This window comes from Cryptotermes secundus, unplaced genomic scaffold, assembly GCF_002891405.2.
Source record: "Cryptotermes secundus unplaced genomic scaffold, Csec_1.0 scaffold544, whole genome shotgun sequence".
NCBI lineage: Eukaryota > Metazoa > Arthropoda > Insecta > Blattodea > Kalotermitidae > Cryptotermes > Cryptotermes secundus.
In genome coordinates, this window is record NW_019736405.1 from 156,011 (window position 1) to 175,307 (window position 19,297).

The window sequence follows — 19,297 nt, forward strand, 5'->3', positions numbered from 1 at the left end:
TGTAACAAAAGCAATATTACTCTTCAACCTACGTCTTCTAAGTGGCCTCTTCACCTAAGATATCACAATCAAAATTTTGTAAGTATTTCTCATTTCCCCCATCTCCTGGACATATGTTCCTTCATAATTTGGTTCTTCTAACAATATTATCATTACAAAACTTTCTGCAGTCATTATTTCACATCTCTCAGGCCAAATTGTCCTCACCAACATCTTGTCTTCAACTCCCCGAAGTGAGAGAACAGGTTTCAGACTTACAGACGACAGAGCGTATTACAATGTGATATCACAAAGTCAATAGATAGTCCGTCGAGTGTAACAATGTTTTTAGATCACTTCTTTATCACATTTGCCTTACATGTTTCGGTTTAATAAAACCATCATCAGAGGCACATATTACAAACACATGAAAACACTGGCGTTGTTTAAATGTACACAGTATATATGCTGCGTGGACGCTGCTACAATTGTCGATGTGTAAAAGCACAACACTTGCTAGGAATATTGAATGCACGTTCAACTCTCGCATTCCATCCGAAATTGCCCTCAAATTAAACCGTCAATGTTAAAATATTTAAAAGTTTAAAACATTTGAAGTAAAATGTTAGGCTCCTCCTTGTTAATTCATCCCGATGATGGGAGATGTCAGATTGAGGTTGTATAGGCTTATGGTCAGATGTTTCCTATGCGTTGTGTGTTGTGTACTGTGTACACTGTATACATTTGTATACTGTGTACATTTAAACAACGCCAGTGTTTTCATGTGTTTGTAATATGTGCCTCTGATGATGGTTTTATTAAACCGAAACATGTAAGGCAAATGTGATAAAGAAGTGATCTAAAAACATTGTTACACTCGACGGACTATCTATTGACTTTGTGATTGATAGTGTAACGGACCAAAAATGAAGCAATTCAAAACAATGTGATATATTTTACTTTATTAAAAAATTAATTTCTTTCCCTCGACACATATTTTAAAAGTATTGGAATAAATACCCTTCCAACTATATATGTAGTATATTTATTTATTTCAGCAATATTTACATGCTAAAATAAATAGAAGAATCATTTCCCTGACCGTTATATGGGAAGTAAAGATTCAAACATTTACCAATTGAGTTTCATCATCGTAAAGCAATGTAATTTTATTTATTACAGTTCGACGACGCTTCAGTGGGTTTCTTCCATGACATGATGTCAGGTCCGCGTCTGAAACAACTACGTACCAGATACATGGGCCATTTAGCGTTATTATTAGCTGTGGTTTCAGCTCGTCCATCTGACCCAACGCTTTACACTGACCGACACACATTAAATTATAACATGACGCTTAATTCCGACATAAAAATGCGGAAATAAGAATACAAAAGGGCAACATAGAGAAAGCATAATCCAGTCCTGGGCCCCTTAAGCGCTGGGATCATAGATTCAACTCGAGCTTGGGGCATAACTACGAACTTCTCCATGCTTTTGTTTTGTACTGTGGTATCAGAGTGCCTGCAGTAATCTGATATTCCATCCAAGGACATTTACAATTATTTTGTAAAACTCTACAACAGAAAAGGCTAACAGTAGAATTGAAAATGTAGCGCAAATAAAATACGAGTATATACAAAAATGCGGACTCAATTAAAAGTCAATTTGCCGTACCAGACTATGTTGCTACTCACATGAATAGACGTTACAATAGTTCCAAGATTTAAACGGATATGACGAACATTACAAAGGCAGCATAAGTAGAAAATTTTTATATTTAAATATGAAGTTTCTAAGAACGAGAAAACAGGACTTACTTCACAGGATTATAATAGTTCCTGTGACAGAAACACTGTTCATGGAACAGAGTCCTGAGAGCAAAACACTTGAATAATAAAGATGAAATGAAACATCAGTCATGCTGATCTTGTAGCTCAAAGTAAGTTAGGGTTTTCCACTGAGGCTCAAGGTCAGTCTGTGGCACCACAATACGAGACACTTTCTTTGGAACTAACATGTATCCATTGTATTAGTGACCACGATACTGGCGACTTTTCTTGCCAAATGTTCACATTGAGCTTCACTTCACTTCAGTCCAGCCACTTGCTCTCTTGGGTAGTTAAATAAAATACTCATGGAGTAATTAACGACGTACATAATCCTTTATTACCTCCACTGTCACGTACGACATGTTTTTAAAAGTCTTCTTGTCTGTATATGGATCTGTCTGCATTGCTCTCTCTTCACAATTCAAGCTAACAATTCGTAGCATCACGCGGAGTCAAATTACTCTGAAATTACCAGTCGCTACTGGAGACTGGTGGGGTGGCCGGAGTGTGAACCTGACCATTAACTCCCGTCTAAGGCCGCGCCATAGCTCAAGCGGTTAGTCGCTGGCTTCCCGCCGCGGCCGCCTGGGTCTGGTCAAGTGGGATTTGTGGTGGACAAAGTGACGCTGGTGCAGGTTTTCTCCAAGTCTTCGGTTTCCCTTGCCAATCTTCATTCCACCAGTTGCTCCACGATCACCCTCACCTATCATCCGGGGCTGGTACAATAGGCCAGAAGTGGCCGCAGTACAAGGGACTCAGAACTCTGTCAGTCGCTGCCTTGGTTATGGTTATTCTTAGAATCTCGTTATATAGCCGTGGCACGGACCACAGAGAAAACATAGTTCTACTGCTGAAACGTGTTTACCGAACCATTGCACAGCAACGGTCGCGGCGCGGATCTCATAGAAAACAATCTCTCTATTGTTGAGATCTGTTTACCGAGCCGTTGCTTATCCACGGTCCTCCATCCACGTTACAATACCTTCAATTCATTCTTTCAGAGAAAGAGTTTTATAGGTTATGAAATAGGGTCTTTCTTGTATTTACCAAGTTGCTTGGATATTCACTTATTTTGCCTGACCTGTACAGAAAACATGGTCAAACCCGCTAAAAATGTAACTAATCAAATTCTAAGGATAAAGAAAACGTAACAAGCAAAGGGCTTGTTCTCTGCAAAAGAAGACACAATAAGAAATGTATTCACTTACCTGGTAATTTCCTCCAGTAGCTTGCAGGGGTCAGCTGCGTAAAATTTTACTCCAAAATACAAAGTGAACGGGTCGGTGCCTGAAAGTAAGAGAAAACATTAGATAAACTCACGATGCGTACAATGACAAGTCGTGATTCGCCAATCATAAATTCATGCCACTGCGAGGAGCAACAACTCCCTTATTTCTAACCTGACACGCGGAAATAGTCACCGAAAGAACTTCGAACCTTGTACAGTCAACTTGTTTGAGTCCAGACAAGTGCCGGGTCAGAAGTGAAAGCCCCAACCTATGACACACAGGTCGCGACACAATGCAGGCTGCTAGGGCCTTCTCGCACTGATCCCGAGATAGTGGCTGGCACCAGTCTTACAAGGTGTCTTATCTATAAACATTTGCAGCCACCAATTCAAAGTTTCACCAAGCTACCTTTCCTTACCACAAGATACACCATCTATTTCTAGGTCTTCATATATGTTTTCCTCTGTTGGCATGTATGTGCGTAATTTAGGGATCACACCTTCTCGTATTCTGTCTGCATATTCTCTCATATTTAACTGATAATATTTTATATCAACTATGCTTGCAGTTCTGTAATCTGTCCTTTATTTCTTTATTGCTAGTGGGGTGGGACTAAGTCCCTTGTACTGTGGCCACTTCTGGCCTATTGTACCAGCCCCAGATGATAGGTGAGGGTGATCGTGAAGCAATTGGTGGAATNCAATCTTCATTCCACCAGTTGCTCCACGATCACCCTCACCTATCATCCGGGGCTGGTACAATAGGCCAGAAGTGGCCGCAGTACAAGGGACTCAGAACTCTGTCAGTCGCTGCCTTGGTTATGGTTATTCTTAGAATCTCGTTATATAGCCGTGGCACGGACCACAGAGAAAACATAGTTCTACTGCTGAAACGTGTTTACCGAACCATTGCACAGCAACGGTCGCGGCGCGGATCTCATAGAAAACAATCTCTCTATTGTTGAGATCTGTTTACCGAGCCGTTGCTTATCCACGGTCCTCCATCCACGTTACAATACCTTCAATTCATTCTTTCAGAGAAAGAGTTTTATAGGTTATGAAATAGGGTCTTTCTTGTATTTACCAAGTTGCTTGGATATTCACTTATTTTGCCTGACCTGTACAGAAAACATGGTCAAACCCGCTAAAAATGTAACTAATCAAATTCTAAGGATAAAGAAAACGTAACAAGCAAAGGGCTTGTTCTCTGCAAAAGAAGACACAATAAGAAATGTATTCACTTACCTGGTAATTTCCTCCAGTAGCTTGCAGGGGTCAGCTGCGTAAAATTTTACTCCAAAATACAAAGTGAACGGGTCGGTGCCTGAAAGTAAGAGAAAACATTAGATAAACTCACGATGCGTACAATGACAAGTCGTGATTCGCCAATCATAAATTCATGCCACTGCGAGGAGCAACAACTCCCTTATTTCTAACCTGACACGCGGAAATAGTCACCGAAAGAACTTCGAACCTTGTACAGTCAACTTGTTTGAGTCCAGACAAGTGCCGGGTCAGAAGTGAAAGCCCCAACCTATGACACACAGGTCGCGACACAATGCAGGCTGCTAGGGCCTTCTCGCACTGATCCCGAGATAGTGGCTGGCACCAGTCTTACAAGGTGTCTTATCTATAAACATTTGCAGCCACCAATTCAAAGTTTCACCAAGCTACCTTTCCTTACCACAAGATACACCATCTATTTCTAGGTCTTCATATATGTTTTCCTCTGTTGGCATGTATGTGCGTAATTTAGGGATCACACCTTCTCGTATTCTGTCTGCATATTCTCTCATATTTAACTGATAATATTTTATATCAACTATGCTTGCAGTTCTGTAATCTGTCCTTTATTTCTTTATTGCTAGTGGGGTGGGACTAAGTCCCTTGTACTGTGGCCACTTCTGGCCTATTGTACCAGCCCCAGATGATAGGTGAGGGTGATCGTGAAGCAATTGGTGGAATGAAGATTGGCACGGGAAACAGAAGTACTCGGAGAAAACCTGCTCCAGCGCCACTTTGTCCACCACAAATCCCACTTGACCAGACCCGGGATCGAACCCTGGCCGCCGCGGTGGGAAGGCAGCGACTAACCGCTTGAGCTATGGCGCGGCCCAATCTGTCCTTTAGGCGATCCAATAGATGTGAGTGCTGCTACACTCTGACCTGCTCCACATTACGCCAACGCGATGAGGAGAGAACTGTACGCTCAACGCTTCCATACAAATATTCCTCCACATTTTTATTCCCTGGGGAGGAAGTACAACATTTTGAGTGCTCCATGAACTGTAGCTCATGTTGATGCATGATTCTTTATTCAATACGTGCAGGGCACTTCACAGTAGGCACATAACCTCTGCCAATAAATCATCAAACTCTGCTTTCATCCTTCGCCTACCCTGACTAATCTCAAATGGGGCTAAGCTTCCAAACAAAATTACTGAGTGCCAGGATTTCAACCATGTTCAGAGACGATATACCAAACTTCATGCTAAAAACAACAGGATGCGTTTTGAAAGGGGTTTATGCGATACACTGTTTTAATGGCGCGAGCAGAATATAATTACAAAGTATATATTTGTTGACTGAAGGAAATAAGTGCTGATCACAGTGGCAGCACGGTCTAAGGCATGAACTTTCTTCACTCGCGCTAACACGGCTATCATGGATTCGAATCCCACTCCAGGCACGGATGTCTGTGTGCATTTACTCTGTTTGTGCTCTTCTGTGTGCAGGTAGCGGCCTTGCGATGGGCTGATACTGCGTCCTACAAGTCCCACCGACTGTGTAAAGGGTTGAAAAATTGGAATGCGGCCAAGGCCCAACAAAGGGCTCTAGGTGAGTACACAGACAGATAGAAGGAACGAAGTTTTTCATTAGTCGCATAGCTACCGGGGCTTTTAAACTGGGTTGTAACGTTGAATCAGTTGGTGAAATTATGTAGTGTAGAATGCAATGTGGTAGACTGAAGGTAAAATTAAGTGGTAATTCATGAAGGATACTGAAGTTCGCAGCTTATTGCAAGATGCTATGCCACAATTTAATGAGACAAATGAAAGTCAAACGCCTTAATGAGGCCGCCTCCTTGAGAACGGCTACCCACAGCACCAAGGATAAACCAACACACGAATAAAATATACACCAGACCCACAACACGTCTATACTACAAAATTATCGCGGTAGATTTTAAAAATAATTTTAAAATATTTTAAAAATATTTTACCCCTTTAAAATGCAAAGTGTAAGAACGTGACAATGGAGCAGCAGTTTCCTCTCCAACTTTCACAACTGATAGCCAGTTGGGCCAAAACATGTAATGTTCGAATAATAGGAAGAGGGGAATTCCTTTGAAGTGTGAATTTTAAAATCTCGACGAAGTTGCACAGAGGCGGTGAGAACTGTGAGTGCTAATTTAGAATACAAGAGTAAACAGGATGCTGTACTATGTTACCATATATAAATTAAAATCACGCAGTAAACGACTGCTTTTCTGCCCTTTTCACAGGGTAGAATTGCAACTTGCGGACGAAAAGCAAAACTTATTAATTAAAGTATAAATTGACTAACGCTATTAACCATGCCTCTAACTTATTCTCTTTCGCATTACTTGTTATTCAGCCCTGGTGTTACTGCCTGTGGCGATTAACAGTGTTTTTAACATGACTATTACTGCTAATTGTCTATTAAGTAAGTAATGCTGATACTTACACCAAGTTTATGACCATTTCATTCCCGTAGGAACTCATGTGTAACAAACAGCCTTCTTTTACGACATCCAATCATTCATTTAAGTTCGATTAAGTAATATGTTTTCCTTTTATTTACGTTCTGTGATTCGTCAATTGGTTCTTTCGCGTTGACTTACATATGTGCGCTACAGACATGTCGTTTCTTGTCTGGTGCTGTCCCCAACTAGACTGCGGATCCTGTCGCTTATAAATACGGGGGTTCGATGCTTGTCAATTCAAGCCTGCTAGCTTCTGCACAGACATTTTTCGAGAAGAAATTACATATGGAGTAGTTGTTTTTTCACACGATGCCGATTTGCAACGTTTTCTATCGTACTTACATATGTTAATATTGCCCATAATCTCCCCCCCCCCAAAAAAACAATTCTGTGGCGTGATTTTTAGTACACTGTTCGTTATGCTATTCGGAAAAAAATGCTAAAATTCAGCCCTGCACGTAAATTTCACTCAAAACGAACAGTGGACGACGTGAACATAAATAGGATATAAACATCTACATTAATTTGTAGGGGCACGCGGTAGCGTAGTTGGTTAAGGCACTATGCTACAAGCTGAAAGGTCGCGGGTTCGAGTCCTGATGAGGTGGAATTTTTTCAATTGACCTAATCCTTCCAGCCGCAATATGGCCCTGGGGTTGTCCCAGCCTCTAACAGAAATGAGTACTAGGAATCTTCCTGGGGGGGTAAAGGGCGGCCGGCGCGTTAGGCTGCCAACCTTACCACCAAATCTGAACCGATTGTCTAGAAAATGTGGGAGCTTCGACGTCGCACAATCCTATGTGCCTCCGTGGCCTGTTACAGAGATAGCTTTACGTGACGCCGTGTAGCTCAGAGGAAGTTTACTGGAGGAATGTACTGCAGTCATCTTCAGGTTCTAAGCGTAAGCCAAACCACCAAGATGAGAAATTTTTGTTTATCTCCATCAGATAAACAAACCCGACTCAAGATATTCGCGGCTAATCTTATTCCCTCAAGGAAAATGCCCATGTAGGCATAATACCTTCAAATTTAGGCTACCTTGAGTATTTCTTTCAAAACCCTCCCAAGCTCACCGAAAGCGATCATTCTATATTAAAAAGCAACTGCAATTGAGAGAGTATTATTAAATGACCTACCACCCATTAAAAGCCCGCCATTTGGCGCGATCCAGTTCCCATATACCCGCTTCGCATCCTCACAATTTATGTTCCATCCGTCAAAAAACAGTGGACCCTAGGGCATATGATATTGGCTAAGCCGTAATACCGAACGTCAGTCGTTATCAACACAATGCGCAAGACATTTGGCTGACTTCACTAGGAAAAGGACGGAATGGTATGTATGGTTGTCAGCGTTTTCCAAGGGCTATTCGGTGAGCATCATCTGGTGTGCTATTAATAAAATAAGCAATAAGAAAAAATTATATACAAAAAATGCGTACATACTTAAGCTACTTTTCAACGTAGTCATCGTCGAAATTGAGGCACTTGTCATATCTGTGAACAAGTTTTTGCAATCCTGTGTCAAAGAATTCTGCCGACTGTCAGCTCAGCCACGTTTTGACACATTCCGTCAACTCATTATAGTTGAAGCGCTTTGATCACAACCAGTTCTTCAGATAGTTTAGAGTAAACAGGTGGCAGTCGCTCGGAGCGAGATCAGGGCTGTAAGATGGGTGGTCAAACAACTCCCAGTTGAAATGTTCTAGTAGTGCTCGAGTGCGAGCAGCTGTAATCGTATGACGACTCGCATTGTCATGGAGAAGCACTATACCGGATGTCAGCATTCCACGCCTTTTGTTCTGAATAGCCGTACGCAACTTTTTTAGTGTTTCGCAATACACTTCTGATGTTACTGTGGTCCCTTGTTGCATGAATTCCACCATCAGCACTTTTCTCTTGTCCCAGAAAACGGCTGCTATCAGCTTCTGGCACACAACGTTTGTCTTAACTTTCTCGGTTCGTTTGCTGATTTGTGTGCATCCATTCCTTTGACAGCACTTTGGTTTCAACATTCACAAATGAAATCCAGGTTTCATCACCTGTTACTTCAACGATGTGATTGAGAAATTCAGCGCCATCTTTGTTGCATCGCTCTAAAACGTCAAAGACGAAGCAATTCTCTGGGTGTTGTTCGCACCCGTGACCATTTTCTGAATCCATCTTATGCATAACTACACTAACTGTGATAATCTCGTAGAGAATAGTGCGTAAAATTTGTGGAAATTCTCATGAAGTTTCTAAAATTGTGAAGGGCCATCTTTCTCAAAGTTTCGGGTCAACACTTTGAATAATGTCATCTCTCACTACAGATACTCAATCTCTCCGCTCTTCATCGTGAACATTTGTTAGCACATCTTCCAACATTCTACACAACTGTCTTAGAGTTCATTCACTCAATCTTTCTTGGCCGTAAACCGCCGCGCGTAAGTGACGATCCGTCCGCAGCGCTCATGTTTTTAGAGTGAAGAAAGCGCACAACAGCTCGAGCTGGAGGGATTAACAATTGCAGGACACATCATAACTCACTCTGTAGAGACAAAAACAAACATTAGGTGACCAGTTATATGATGGTTTACAAGGCAGTGAGTCATTTGACGTTACCTCGTATGCGAAAGTTCTCCCCCCCCCAAACCTTCTTACTTAGTTGCCTAAAGGGCCCCACAAACGGTCCGTCTTGGCGTCCGTTTTGCCTGCACAGTTCTAATATACCTGTACGTCAGGTAAGACGGAGCATTGAAGAGGGCACATATTCCGTTTTGTTCTCAGTCTTGCGCTCAGTTTTGGCGGATCCTGCACGGACCAACATGTTAGGGGAACTTTTAATCTACACCGCTCTAGCGTTAGCTTTAAGATCAAAAACTAAAAAGAACTAGGTAAAAATGGGCAAAGGCTTGGTTACTTAAACGAAATAACCTCTCGCATATAAATTTACTGAAAGATATAACTCTAGAACCTGGTGATTGGTACAATTATTTAAGGATGGGCAATGAGACTTATTTACACCTTCATTTGGTAGCGCCACATATCAGAAAGAATGACAGTGCAATGAGATTGCTTCGGGATCAATTTCCGATAACTTAACTCGTAACTGTTCATAAGCAACATTTTTTTGTTTTGTTTTTATCAGAGTACTCTCTACTTCTGATCTTCCACAAACACGGATCACTGCGATACAGCTGAATGAATTCGCTAAAAAATGCTCGGGGTACGATATCAAGTCCGACATATCGAAGTGCACAGTTGGAACGATTAGTTGAAACTAACGCTAAAACTGTAGGCCTCACACACGCTCCAACTTACTCGCAGACATGCCTGCACACGCACAGAAAAATCAATCGCTGACAGGTTTACTTCAAGCCAAGCCTAAGACGGTACAGGGACGAAAATTCTACCACAGACGGACCGTCTTACCTGACGTCTTAGACCTATGCAGGCAAAACGGACGCTAAGACGGACCGTCTTACCTGGCGTCTTAGGCCGGGTACAGACTAGCGAGCTGTTGCATGTAACGTAACGGTTACTGTAACCACGTCTTCGTATGGACGACACGTCCATAGTCGTCATGTAACCAACTGCGAGCGACCCGATCCATAGTGCTCGTGGTGAGCTCGCCATGAAGACATAGCGATTCGCAACGCTACTCCTGGCTCGGAGGAAACGTACACATTTACGAGCAAGCGATAGTGGCGTCCAAGAGCCTACTGCGAGTCCCTTTGTGTTCGCAGCAAAAACCGACAAGGCAGTGGCTCACCGGTCGTGTTATAGAGCGCGCTCGAAGTACGTTCGCGAGCGTGGTTCGGAAGGCGTCCACACTAACAGAATGTGGTTACAGTAACCGTTACGTTACATGCAACAGCTCGCTAGTGTGTACGCGCCCTTAGACCTGCGCAGGCAAAACGGACGCTAAGTCTATAGGACCCTTTAAATAAATGCAGGTTACTTTCCGAATAACCCTCGTACAGTAGGGCCTCAGTTACGGTGGGTGACACTCTCTTCCTTCCCTACCACAATGTAGTTACAGCCACTGCAGCGTTTTCATACATACATACATACATACATACATACATACATACATACATACATACATACATACATACATTCATATACTTAATCGTAACCCAGCAGTCAGGTCTGAAAGATGTTCCTATAACGGAGAAAGGTAAATGTGAAGTCCCTGAGCTTAATAAGTTACGCACCACGCCTTGAAGAATTATAGGGGTGGAGGTATAGCTCCGCCTTTCTTGGAGGTGAGTGGTCAGCTTCACGGCCCAGCCGGTTTATCCCTGGGGAAGGGCCCCAGCTATCCATTGGATAGGAAGCTGGGTGCGCTCGTGAACCGACTGGATGCTGTGGTGAAGAGAAGACTCTCTTGCCTCCGCAGGGAATCGAACCCCGTAACCCGTCGCTACACCGACTGAGCTATCCCGACTGCTAAAGCAGGGTCCTGTACCAGCTTATAGCACCAACCGGATTATCGACTATCCCAAACGAATTTCTTTCGCGGTTTTTCTCAGGCTCTACAGCTAAATGGCTGACATTTATGCAGCTCTGTAAATCTTGCATGAAAATATGCTTAGCATCCGAGTAAAGGATGCAGTGTGCGTCATAAAAGAACGAATAATTTCCATTTGTCTACATATGTTCATAAACACTTCGGTGTAGCGGTCAGCACAGAAGAAGACAGATGTTGAATAAGAAAACTGACCCTTGTTAACGGTATTAATATTCAAAATGTGTGTCTTATTTTAATGTTAGTGAACAGAGATGCCATAATCTCTCTCAGAAAAACATGAAAATCAACTCAGAATATATTTGCTTTCTAAAAAAAATAAAACATAACAGACGTATATTGCCTGGTCTCCTACATCTGTAGTGCCGGTAGATTATTAGGAATTCTGACCGAGTCCAACTCCGTGCGCGCAGGGGCGGACAAGGAGGAGAGGGGGAGATAAGTCCCTGTAATGTAATCTTCAGGCTGAGTAAATGACTGAATGTAGCAGCTCCATTACAGCAGAACCAAGGAGCGCTGGGATTAATTAGAAGATGGTTTTAGGTGGAGGAGAATGCGAAAAGCAATTAAGGAATTAGGACTTGTAGCAGAAGACTTAGGAAATCGCTAATACCACGTCTTCAGGGATTTAACGTATTTGGTGCAGCTTCTAAATGATATAATTTAACAAATTTCCAAGTAAATTCAATTAAAACTGCCCCACATTACACTTTTTGTTCTTAATTTCTTTATAACATAGATTAATTTTGGGGAGAGGAAAGGAAGACATGTGCATATTCATGGTTATGTGGAAATATATCGTTAAAATCAACAGCCCTTTTGGAGAGCAAATTTTAACTATGCCATATCCATGGTCTAACCACAAACCACACATCTTGCTCAGAAGCAATAACATGTTATAAATTACGTCGCTTTTTGCCTTTCAATGCAAGGGGCGCTTATACTAAATATCGGAGCCACAAAGCTAATTTGTAGAAGTACGGTAGTCACACACAGACTTGGATTGGGTGGCAAAGGTGTTTGGAGACATTCTCTCCACACAGAACATGTTTTACGTTTAATCCATTTGTAACAAGTGGGCTGTGGCCACCCCACAGCTCAAGCGGTTAGTCGGTGGCTTCCCACCGCGGCGGCCTGGGTTCGATCCCGGGTCTGGTCAAGTGGGATTTGTGGTGGACAAAGTGGCGCTGGGGCAGGTTTTCTCCGAGAGCTTCGGTTTCCCCTGCCAATCTTCATTCCACCAATTGCTCCACAATCACCCTCACCTATCATCTGGGGCTGGTACAGTAGGCCAGAAGTGGCCGCAGTACAAGGGACTTAGTCCAACCCCACTAGCAATAAAAAAACAAGTGGGCTTACTCAGGCGTTTTTCCCGCAAGCAGCTCTAATGATTCAAAAGGGCAACATGCGTCTCGTGAGCCACAGTTTTGCTAGTCTGTTCGACAAAGTCCGTGAGACTTTAGAATAAACTATACGAATTCGTACATGTGTTAGTGCGGGAGCGTAATTGGTTGAGACACTATGCTACAAGCCGGAAGGTCGCAGGTTCAATTCCCGGTAAGGTCACTGAATGTTTTCAATTGACCAAATACTTCCAGCCGCACCATGGCCCTGGGGTCGATTATGCTTCTAATAAGTACCAGGAATCTTCCTGGGGGTAAAGGGCGGCCGAAGCGTAAGGCTGACAACTCACCGCCATCTGTGAGCCGTTTAAAATATGGAAGTCTCCAAGTCTCGTAAACCTATATGCCTCCATGGCCTGTTACAGGGATTCTTTTCGCATCTGGTAGTGTCCGTTGATTTTGCCTCGTTATGCCGTCTTGCCAACTTTGTCACGTGGTCAGCGCAACGGATCCCCACGGCCGTTAATCTCGGTTTTCTAGATCTAAGCCGCTACTTTTCCATGCAAGTAGCTCCTCAATTACGCTCTACAACCTCTGATAAAAATCACTAGATATAACAAACATAAAATTAATGGAACTTCGACATTCATCACCTGAGCAATGATAGTGGTTGAGAAAGGATTTCTGCTATTCTTCTATTTATAATTTGATTGTAACTCATACACAAGACTGTAGCTAGTCAACTTCGAGGCAGTGCGTTTGGAATTCATCTTTCCGCGACCAATCTTCACCTCCGTGGTCTGTAGTCAGCAAGCGAACTATACCGACCGATCGACCGCCGTTTGTCGGCGAAGTAAGTGCCAACTTTTGCGGATAGATGGTGTCACGTGTTCAGCTCAACGGATCTCGCTTTTCTAGACCGACCAACCTCCACCTACATAACATAAATGATTCATTCATCTTCACACTGTTATGTCTGTGCTTTATTATTTCTTGGCAGAGGCGCGTCCACTTACCATAGGTAGCGCTGCTTTATTTTATCTACAGACGAAATGAAACGGCGAAAGTTGTCGAAACGTCTATTTATAAATACCGGCCAAATACAAAAGACACGATTATGGAACTCATTCATACCGGGCTGTGCAGACGAAGCTGAAAAAACCATCCTAATTCTGACTGGATTATAGAACGTTTAAAGACATAGATTAAAAATTTTATTTGCTCTTTAGTAATTTTCAAATCCAGGAAGATCATGAGGGCAGTGTGTGTAGTTAGAATGGTAGCGAAGAGAAATACATCCACTAAGAAGACATAGGGGTAGATGAGAGACTATTAAAATGGATTTCAAAGAAATGGGATGGCAGTGTGTGAAATGGATTCATCTGGCTCAGGATGGAGACTAATGGGGGGCTCTTGTGAACATAGTGTCACTTGTTGGGGTTGTGCGTGACTTACGAGTTTTGGATTGGATGATTGTATTTATTGACACTTGATACACTCAAATTGAGACTACAGGCTGCCGCTATTTCCACACGTTTTACAGTTCATCGTTACACATGCATTGGCGTTCTCAGCCTTCACTAGTCGGATACTGGCAACGGACTTGTAACAGTTTGTCTCGAAACTCAATTAACTCTTCTCAACTGAACTCTTCTTTTTAACCATTTTACACGGACCACGCAGAAAATACAGCCTTTCTATTGTTGGGAAGACATGTTTACAGAACCGCTGCATAGCAAAGGAAGTTACTCCATTGTTACTTGCGTATTCGTTGCCGCGAGAATGTGTTTACCGTGTCGTTGCCTAGCAATGATCGTCTGTTCTCCGGCTTTCGGGCGCCATGTCACATTAGTAATGAACTTTCGGATTCCACAAAATGCCGGCAATTTCTTGAATAAAGAATCAACTATTAGCTTCTCAAAATGAACTGAGTTCAATAAAGTGAGTTGCGTATACAGTTTATAATATTAAAAAGGCAAATTAATTTAAAACTAAACATGTTTGCTTTAACACACATGAAATATATCAGAGTTATTGAAAATTTATTTTCCAATGTACTAGAAGTTAATGAATACAAGAACTATCTTTATAAGTACGTAAATAGTATCAAATTTATGCATATCCGACTCCAACCCTGAGCTCGAACTTTACTGCTAAAAGGAAGACGCGAGCAACTATAAATTCTTAATTAAAGCTACAGACACGCATAAATACGTCAAATGTTTTATTACGCAAGCCTGGAATTCATGCATTAAAGAGTATACGCGAAAGTCCCCAACAGATGGATCCAAGATTCTGCATAGAGACGAAACTCGTCCCTGCTAGTTCTCACGCTTAGTCAAATATGGAAATGCGTAACTCGTTAACAACCTGAGACGAATTCGACAAATATTTCTTTTTTTTTTTCAAAATTCACAATCAACACCAATTAAAAAGTAAGTATAATCGAAAGATTTTTCTCCGTAAATTAAATCTTCAGTAGCGGAAGCAAGGCGCATATATGTAGATGTAGCCGTGGGCTTTACATGCAGAGTGGAAGCAATACGAGTATATTGTGTTATCTGCTCACTGCGGTGTGACTTGCAACGTGACTGTTTTCAAGTACTGCGTAAGTAACAAGAAGTTTTATTAAGTCCGATATTTTTGTTTCGACCCTAAGAATAACAAAGCTCACTACTATCACATTCTTTCAAACTGAGAATGCAGTTCGTTACTTCATTCTTTGAAGAATCCATCTATACAGAACTTTGTTTAGTTTTTCAAATCACTAGACAGTAGCGGGCTGTTTGATCCGTAATGTGAATTTCATCTCTTGACGTATCGGAAACAAGTTACCGCATCTGCGATGGAACTGAGGATTTTCTAGCCTATTAAATTTATGTTCTCTCCGATATTTCCGCCATTCTCAGCTCCTTATGGTTTGAGCTTTTATGCGCTTCTTCCGGAATCGGAGCTTTAATGTTACCCAAACACGCAGTCCATTAAAAGCATTCGCTGGACGCGTGGCGCTTTCTAATATTTGAATTAGAACTAATACTCTCAGTACTGGCGACGTATTTGTGACTTGGGAATGATGATAAACTAACATAAAATTAGCAGAACATGAAGGGAAGAAACCATTTAGAAGACTAAGACGTAGGTGGGATAATATTAAAATGAATCGTACGAAATGGCGTGTGAGGAAGTGGAAGTGAGGGCTCTCGCGAACACAGCAATGACTCTCTGAGTTCTATAAAAGGCCAACTAAGCAACTATTAGTTTCTCAAGAAGGATCGCCTCACGGAGGTAGGTAACTAGCTTATGTCACCGTAAAACATGATAAATTGAAATAACTCGTCATTTGTCGTCATCGGATTGAAAATCGTGAGCCGTTACTGTACTCTTTTACATTTTCTAAACACTATTTTATTAATAGCATCATGTTTTCGAAGGACAATCGCCATATCAATTTTCAAGATTGCACGTTAAATAATGCTAACATTGTTCCGGACACAGAGACTAGCGTAGCCGCCATGTTCTTGTTGAAGAGAGGGAGTTCAAAGCTAGCCAACCAACACGCTAAGGCGGCCTACGACTTCCTAAACAGTGGATAAACTATTATCTACAACACCGACATCAGCAACTGAACCGGGAATGGCTCGAGAAGAGCGAATACACACAATTCGATACCGGGTGTTCCGAAAAATAAAACTTCCTATGAAAATCTTATTTAATACAAACTACAAGCACAGATGATACTTTTATTTAATTTGAAATATTTTCTTCGATAACATTAAGACACTTTCCAGTGTGGCAGAACCTATAAAATTAAGGAAATCTCATTAAAAATAAAAAGAAATATGCCATTTGCCTCCGCATTTTGAGAACTTTCCAAAATGGTGATGATTTTACGTAATATTTTCATCACTTTCTCTCAATATAAGTCTTACATTCCTATTAGTAATCATTAAATGTCTTACGGCCGGTCATAGTAGCCGAGCGGTCTAAAGCATGTACTGTCTTCGCTCGCTCGTAAATCGGGATCGTGGGTTCGAATCCCACACAAATCATAGATATTTGGTGTGTGTATTCGTTTTTCTGTGTTTATGTTGTCCTATGTTTAGGTAGAGGCCTTGCGACTAGCTGGTCAGCCGTCCAAGGAGTCCTACCGACTGCAAAAATGATCATGAAACTAAGAAATCAGCCCTATACTCCAAAGTGGGAGCGGGAGGAGGGGAAAAAATAAAGAAGACAATATATCTTACGGACGACTCTATTTGTGTCTGTTAGTAGTATATTCAATTAATCCTAAGGTCAGCTGCAGTTAACTAATGAATACAGTGGTGATAATGTGGAGGCCATGCTATAGTCTAGCTCACTACTTCACAGCTCAAAGAAATCCTAGCAGGTATCATTTTGTAAAACAAATGTAGTATCCTTCCCATTTGCTATAAGACAAGGCCAGCAACAGTGAAGTCGAAATTAGAGAAGCACAAGCAGCCACGTAAAGAAAATGACACTCCTATAGCACCGTGCCACGGAGGAGAGTAAGGGGCTGTGAGACACGGTTCCTCACGACACAAAATGGAGGTGAGTAGTCAGTATCATGCTCCGATTGCCTTTATCTCCACTATTCAGTGAATGGGAGAATTGCAGAGCTCAGTGGCCTTTGGACATGGCACAGGACAGAAGGACTTCTAGCGGCCACCACAATAGTGTAGCTTATAGTGATTCACTTTCCTGGCCCTTTGAAAAAATAATGGGGGCACACAGTAGCGTAGTTGGTTGAGGAACTATGCTACAGGCCGGGGGGTCGCGGGTTCGAGTCCCGGTGAGGTGGATATTTACAGTTTACCTAATACTTTCAGCCGCAATATGGCCCTGGGATCGACTCAGCCTCTTAACAGAAATGAGTACCAGGAATTTGCCTGTAGGCAAAGGGCTGCGGGCGCGTAAGGTTGACAATCTAACCGCCACCTGTGAGCCGACTGTCTTGAGAAAATATGGGAGCATCGACGTCTCACAACTCTAAGGGTCTTCACGGCCTGTTACAGGAATAGCTTCACTTTTTTTGAAAAAACAATACTACGATTCTAAGACGCTATACAATACAGCAGTTACCGAAGATGTAACATCAGGGTGTTAGAGAAGGTTGGCACAGCGGTAACGCTCTAGTCTAGACCTCTATTCGGAAAGTTATCGTTTCGAATCTCGGCCGGTACAACGGCTACGCTGACTGTGGTTTCTCTAAGTCTCCCGCCCCCTTGGAGACGATTAGGTCTTTACTTCCCTTCGTACCTTTTCAAATTTATTAATGAGCAGTCATCTTTTCATTCGATGCTACGCAATCCGAAATACAGACAGCATCGTAAAGTAGGCCACAAAGGGAAACGTTGTGACAGAAAAGCTGAAGGCAAAGAAGGAGCAACTTCTTTTTTAAGATGGTGATAATAACCAGTGATTGTTCATGAGTCATTAGCTGACGCTGTATCACTTTCGGAAGTTACTTAGTGCTGAAAGCGAAGTTGCCTTAGTAAAATGAAAATGTTTTGTACACTATGGTCTGTTTGACCATGGCACTGGCGAAAACCACGAAACGCCCCGTCAAAATAGATGCTACGACAGCCTCCCCGCTCGAGCTACCCTGCTTGGTCTCAACGTATGGGACGCTCGATCTTCGAGTCTCTTCCCAAGCTGCCAGAGAACCTGATTATAGCCCAGACCTTTTCTTCTACTGAGGCATGTCTCTGGCCTGAAGGCTGAGTGAAAGTCCGGGGCAGGAAAGGGGTCTGTTAGATAACCTGACATTACTTACAGTTCCTATGAGTTAAAAGTAGGGTTATACACTACATATAGTTTACACGAAACTATTTATTAATAATAATTACTAGGATTGTACAGGAAAATGTTCTCTTCACTGCTGGTTGAAAAACCTGATAGATTTATTCTGACATCGCCGGACCCACTTCTGTCGGCTAGGAGAGTAATCGCATGATTCAGGCTAGATATACTCGTACCTGTTCTTTACAACTGATCTAGAAAGACTAAAACTACTTTTTCAATTGAAATAATTTTTTTTTGTGGGTTGAAAGGAAGTATTCTCCACGTGTTGTGCCGCACTTTACGCGCCCTTCCGCGTTTCATTGTAATTAAATGTGACCTAAGAACCGTTAACCTTTCACGTCTTGTATCATTTTTGGCCCCACTATCCAAAGAGAATTTCGTGCCTAATACCACGGTGTACTGCGGTGTACTTCGCCTGTGTTAATACCTAAAGTGTGGGTGTATGGAGTATGATGCTACACGCTGAAGGCTGCACTTCATGCTGATTTTATTCAATTACATGGATTAAGAAATTTGATCCGGGGGATGAAGCAATTACCGGAAATTTGAATTGGCACAAAGGGTATAATCAGACGGTATTACTTTCTACTTCATGCACAGTACAGACGAAGTGTGTAATCGCAAAATCTAAAATAAAACAAACCAGAAACGCATATTTTGAAAGAAATGAAAGTTTCGTGGCCCTTTAGAGATACGTAACATTTTCGCTTATTAAGTCTGCAACTAAATATATACAAAAATATAATTTTGCCCTTGGTTCTCTATGGGTGTGAAACTTGGTCTCTGATATTAAGGGAGGAACATAGACTGAGGGCAGCGGCCTCCGTAGTCTAGGGGTAACGTTCCCACCTCATGA

The 19,297-nt window shown here is 42.1% G+C and overlaps 1 protein-coding gene across 1 annotated transcript in view; it reads right to left on the reverse strand.

Moving 5' to 3' along the window:
* Positions 1–4,281: 4,281 nt before the first annotated feature.
* The window catches only part of LOC111869884 (band 4.1-like protein 4A), a gene marked incomplete at its 3' end in the record, with an annotated part of 450,907 nt that continues 435,891 nt past the window's right edge, over positions 4,282–19,297 (reverse strand). Inside the window, exon 5 of the mRNA XM_033753583.1 lies at positions 4,282–4,360. Coding sequence (XP_033609474.1) covers positions 4,282–4,360 — 79 coding nt within the window. The remainder of the gene's footprint in view (positions 4,361–19,297) is intronic.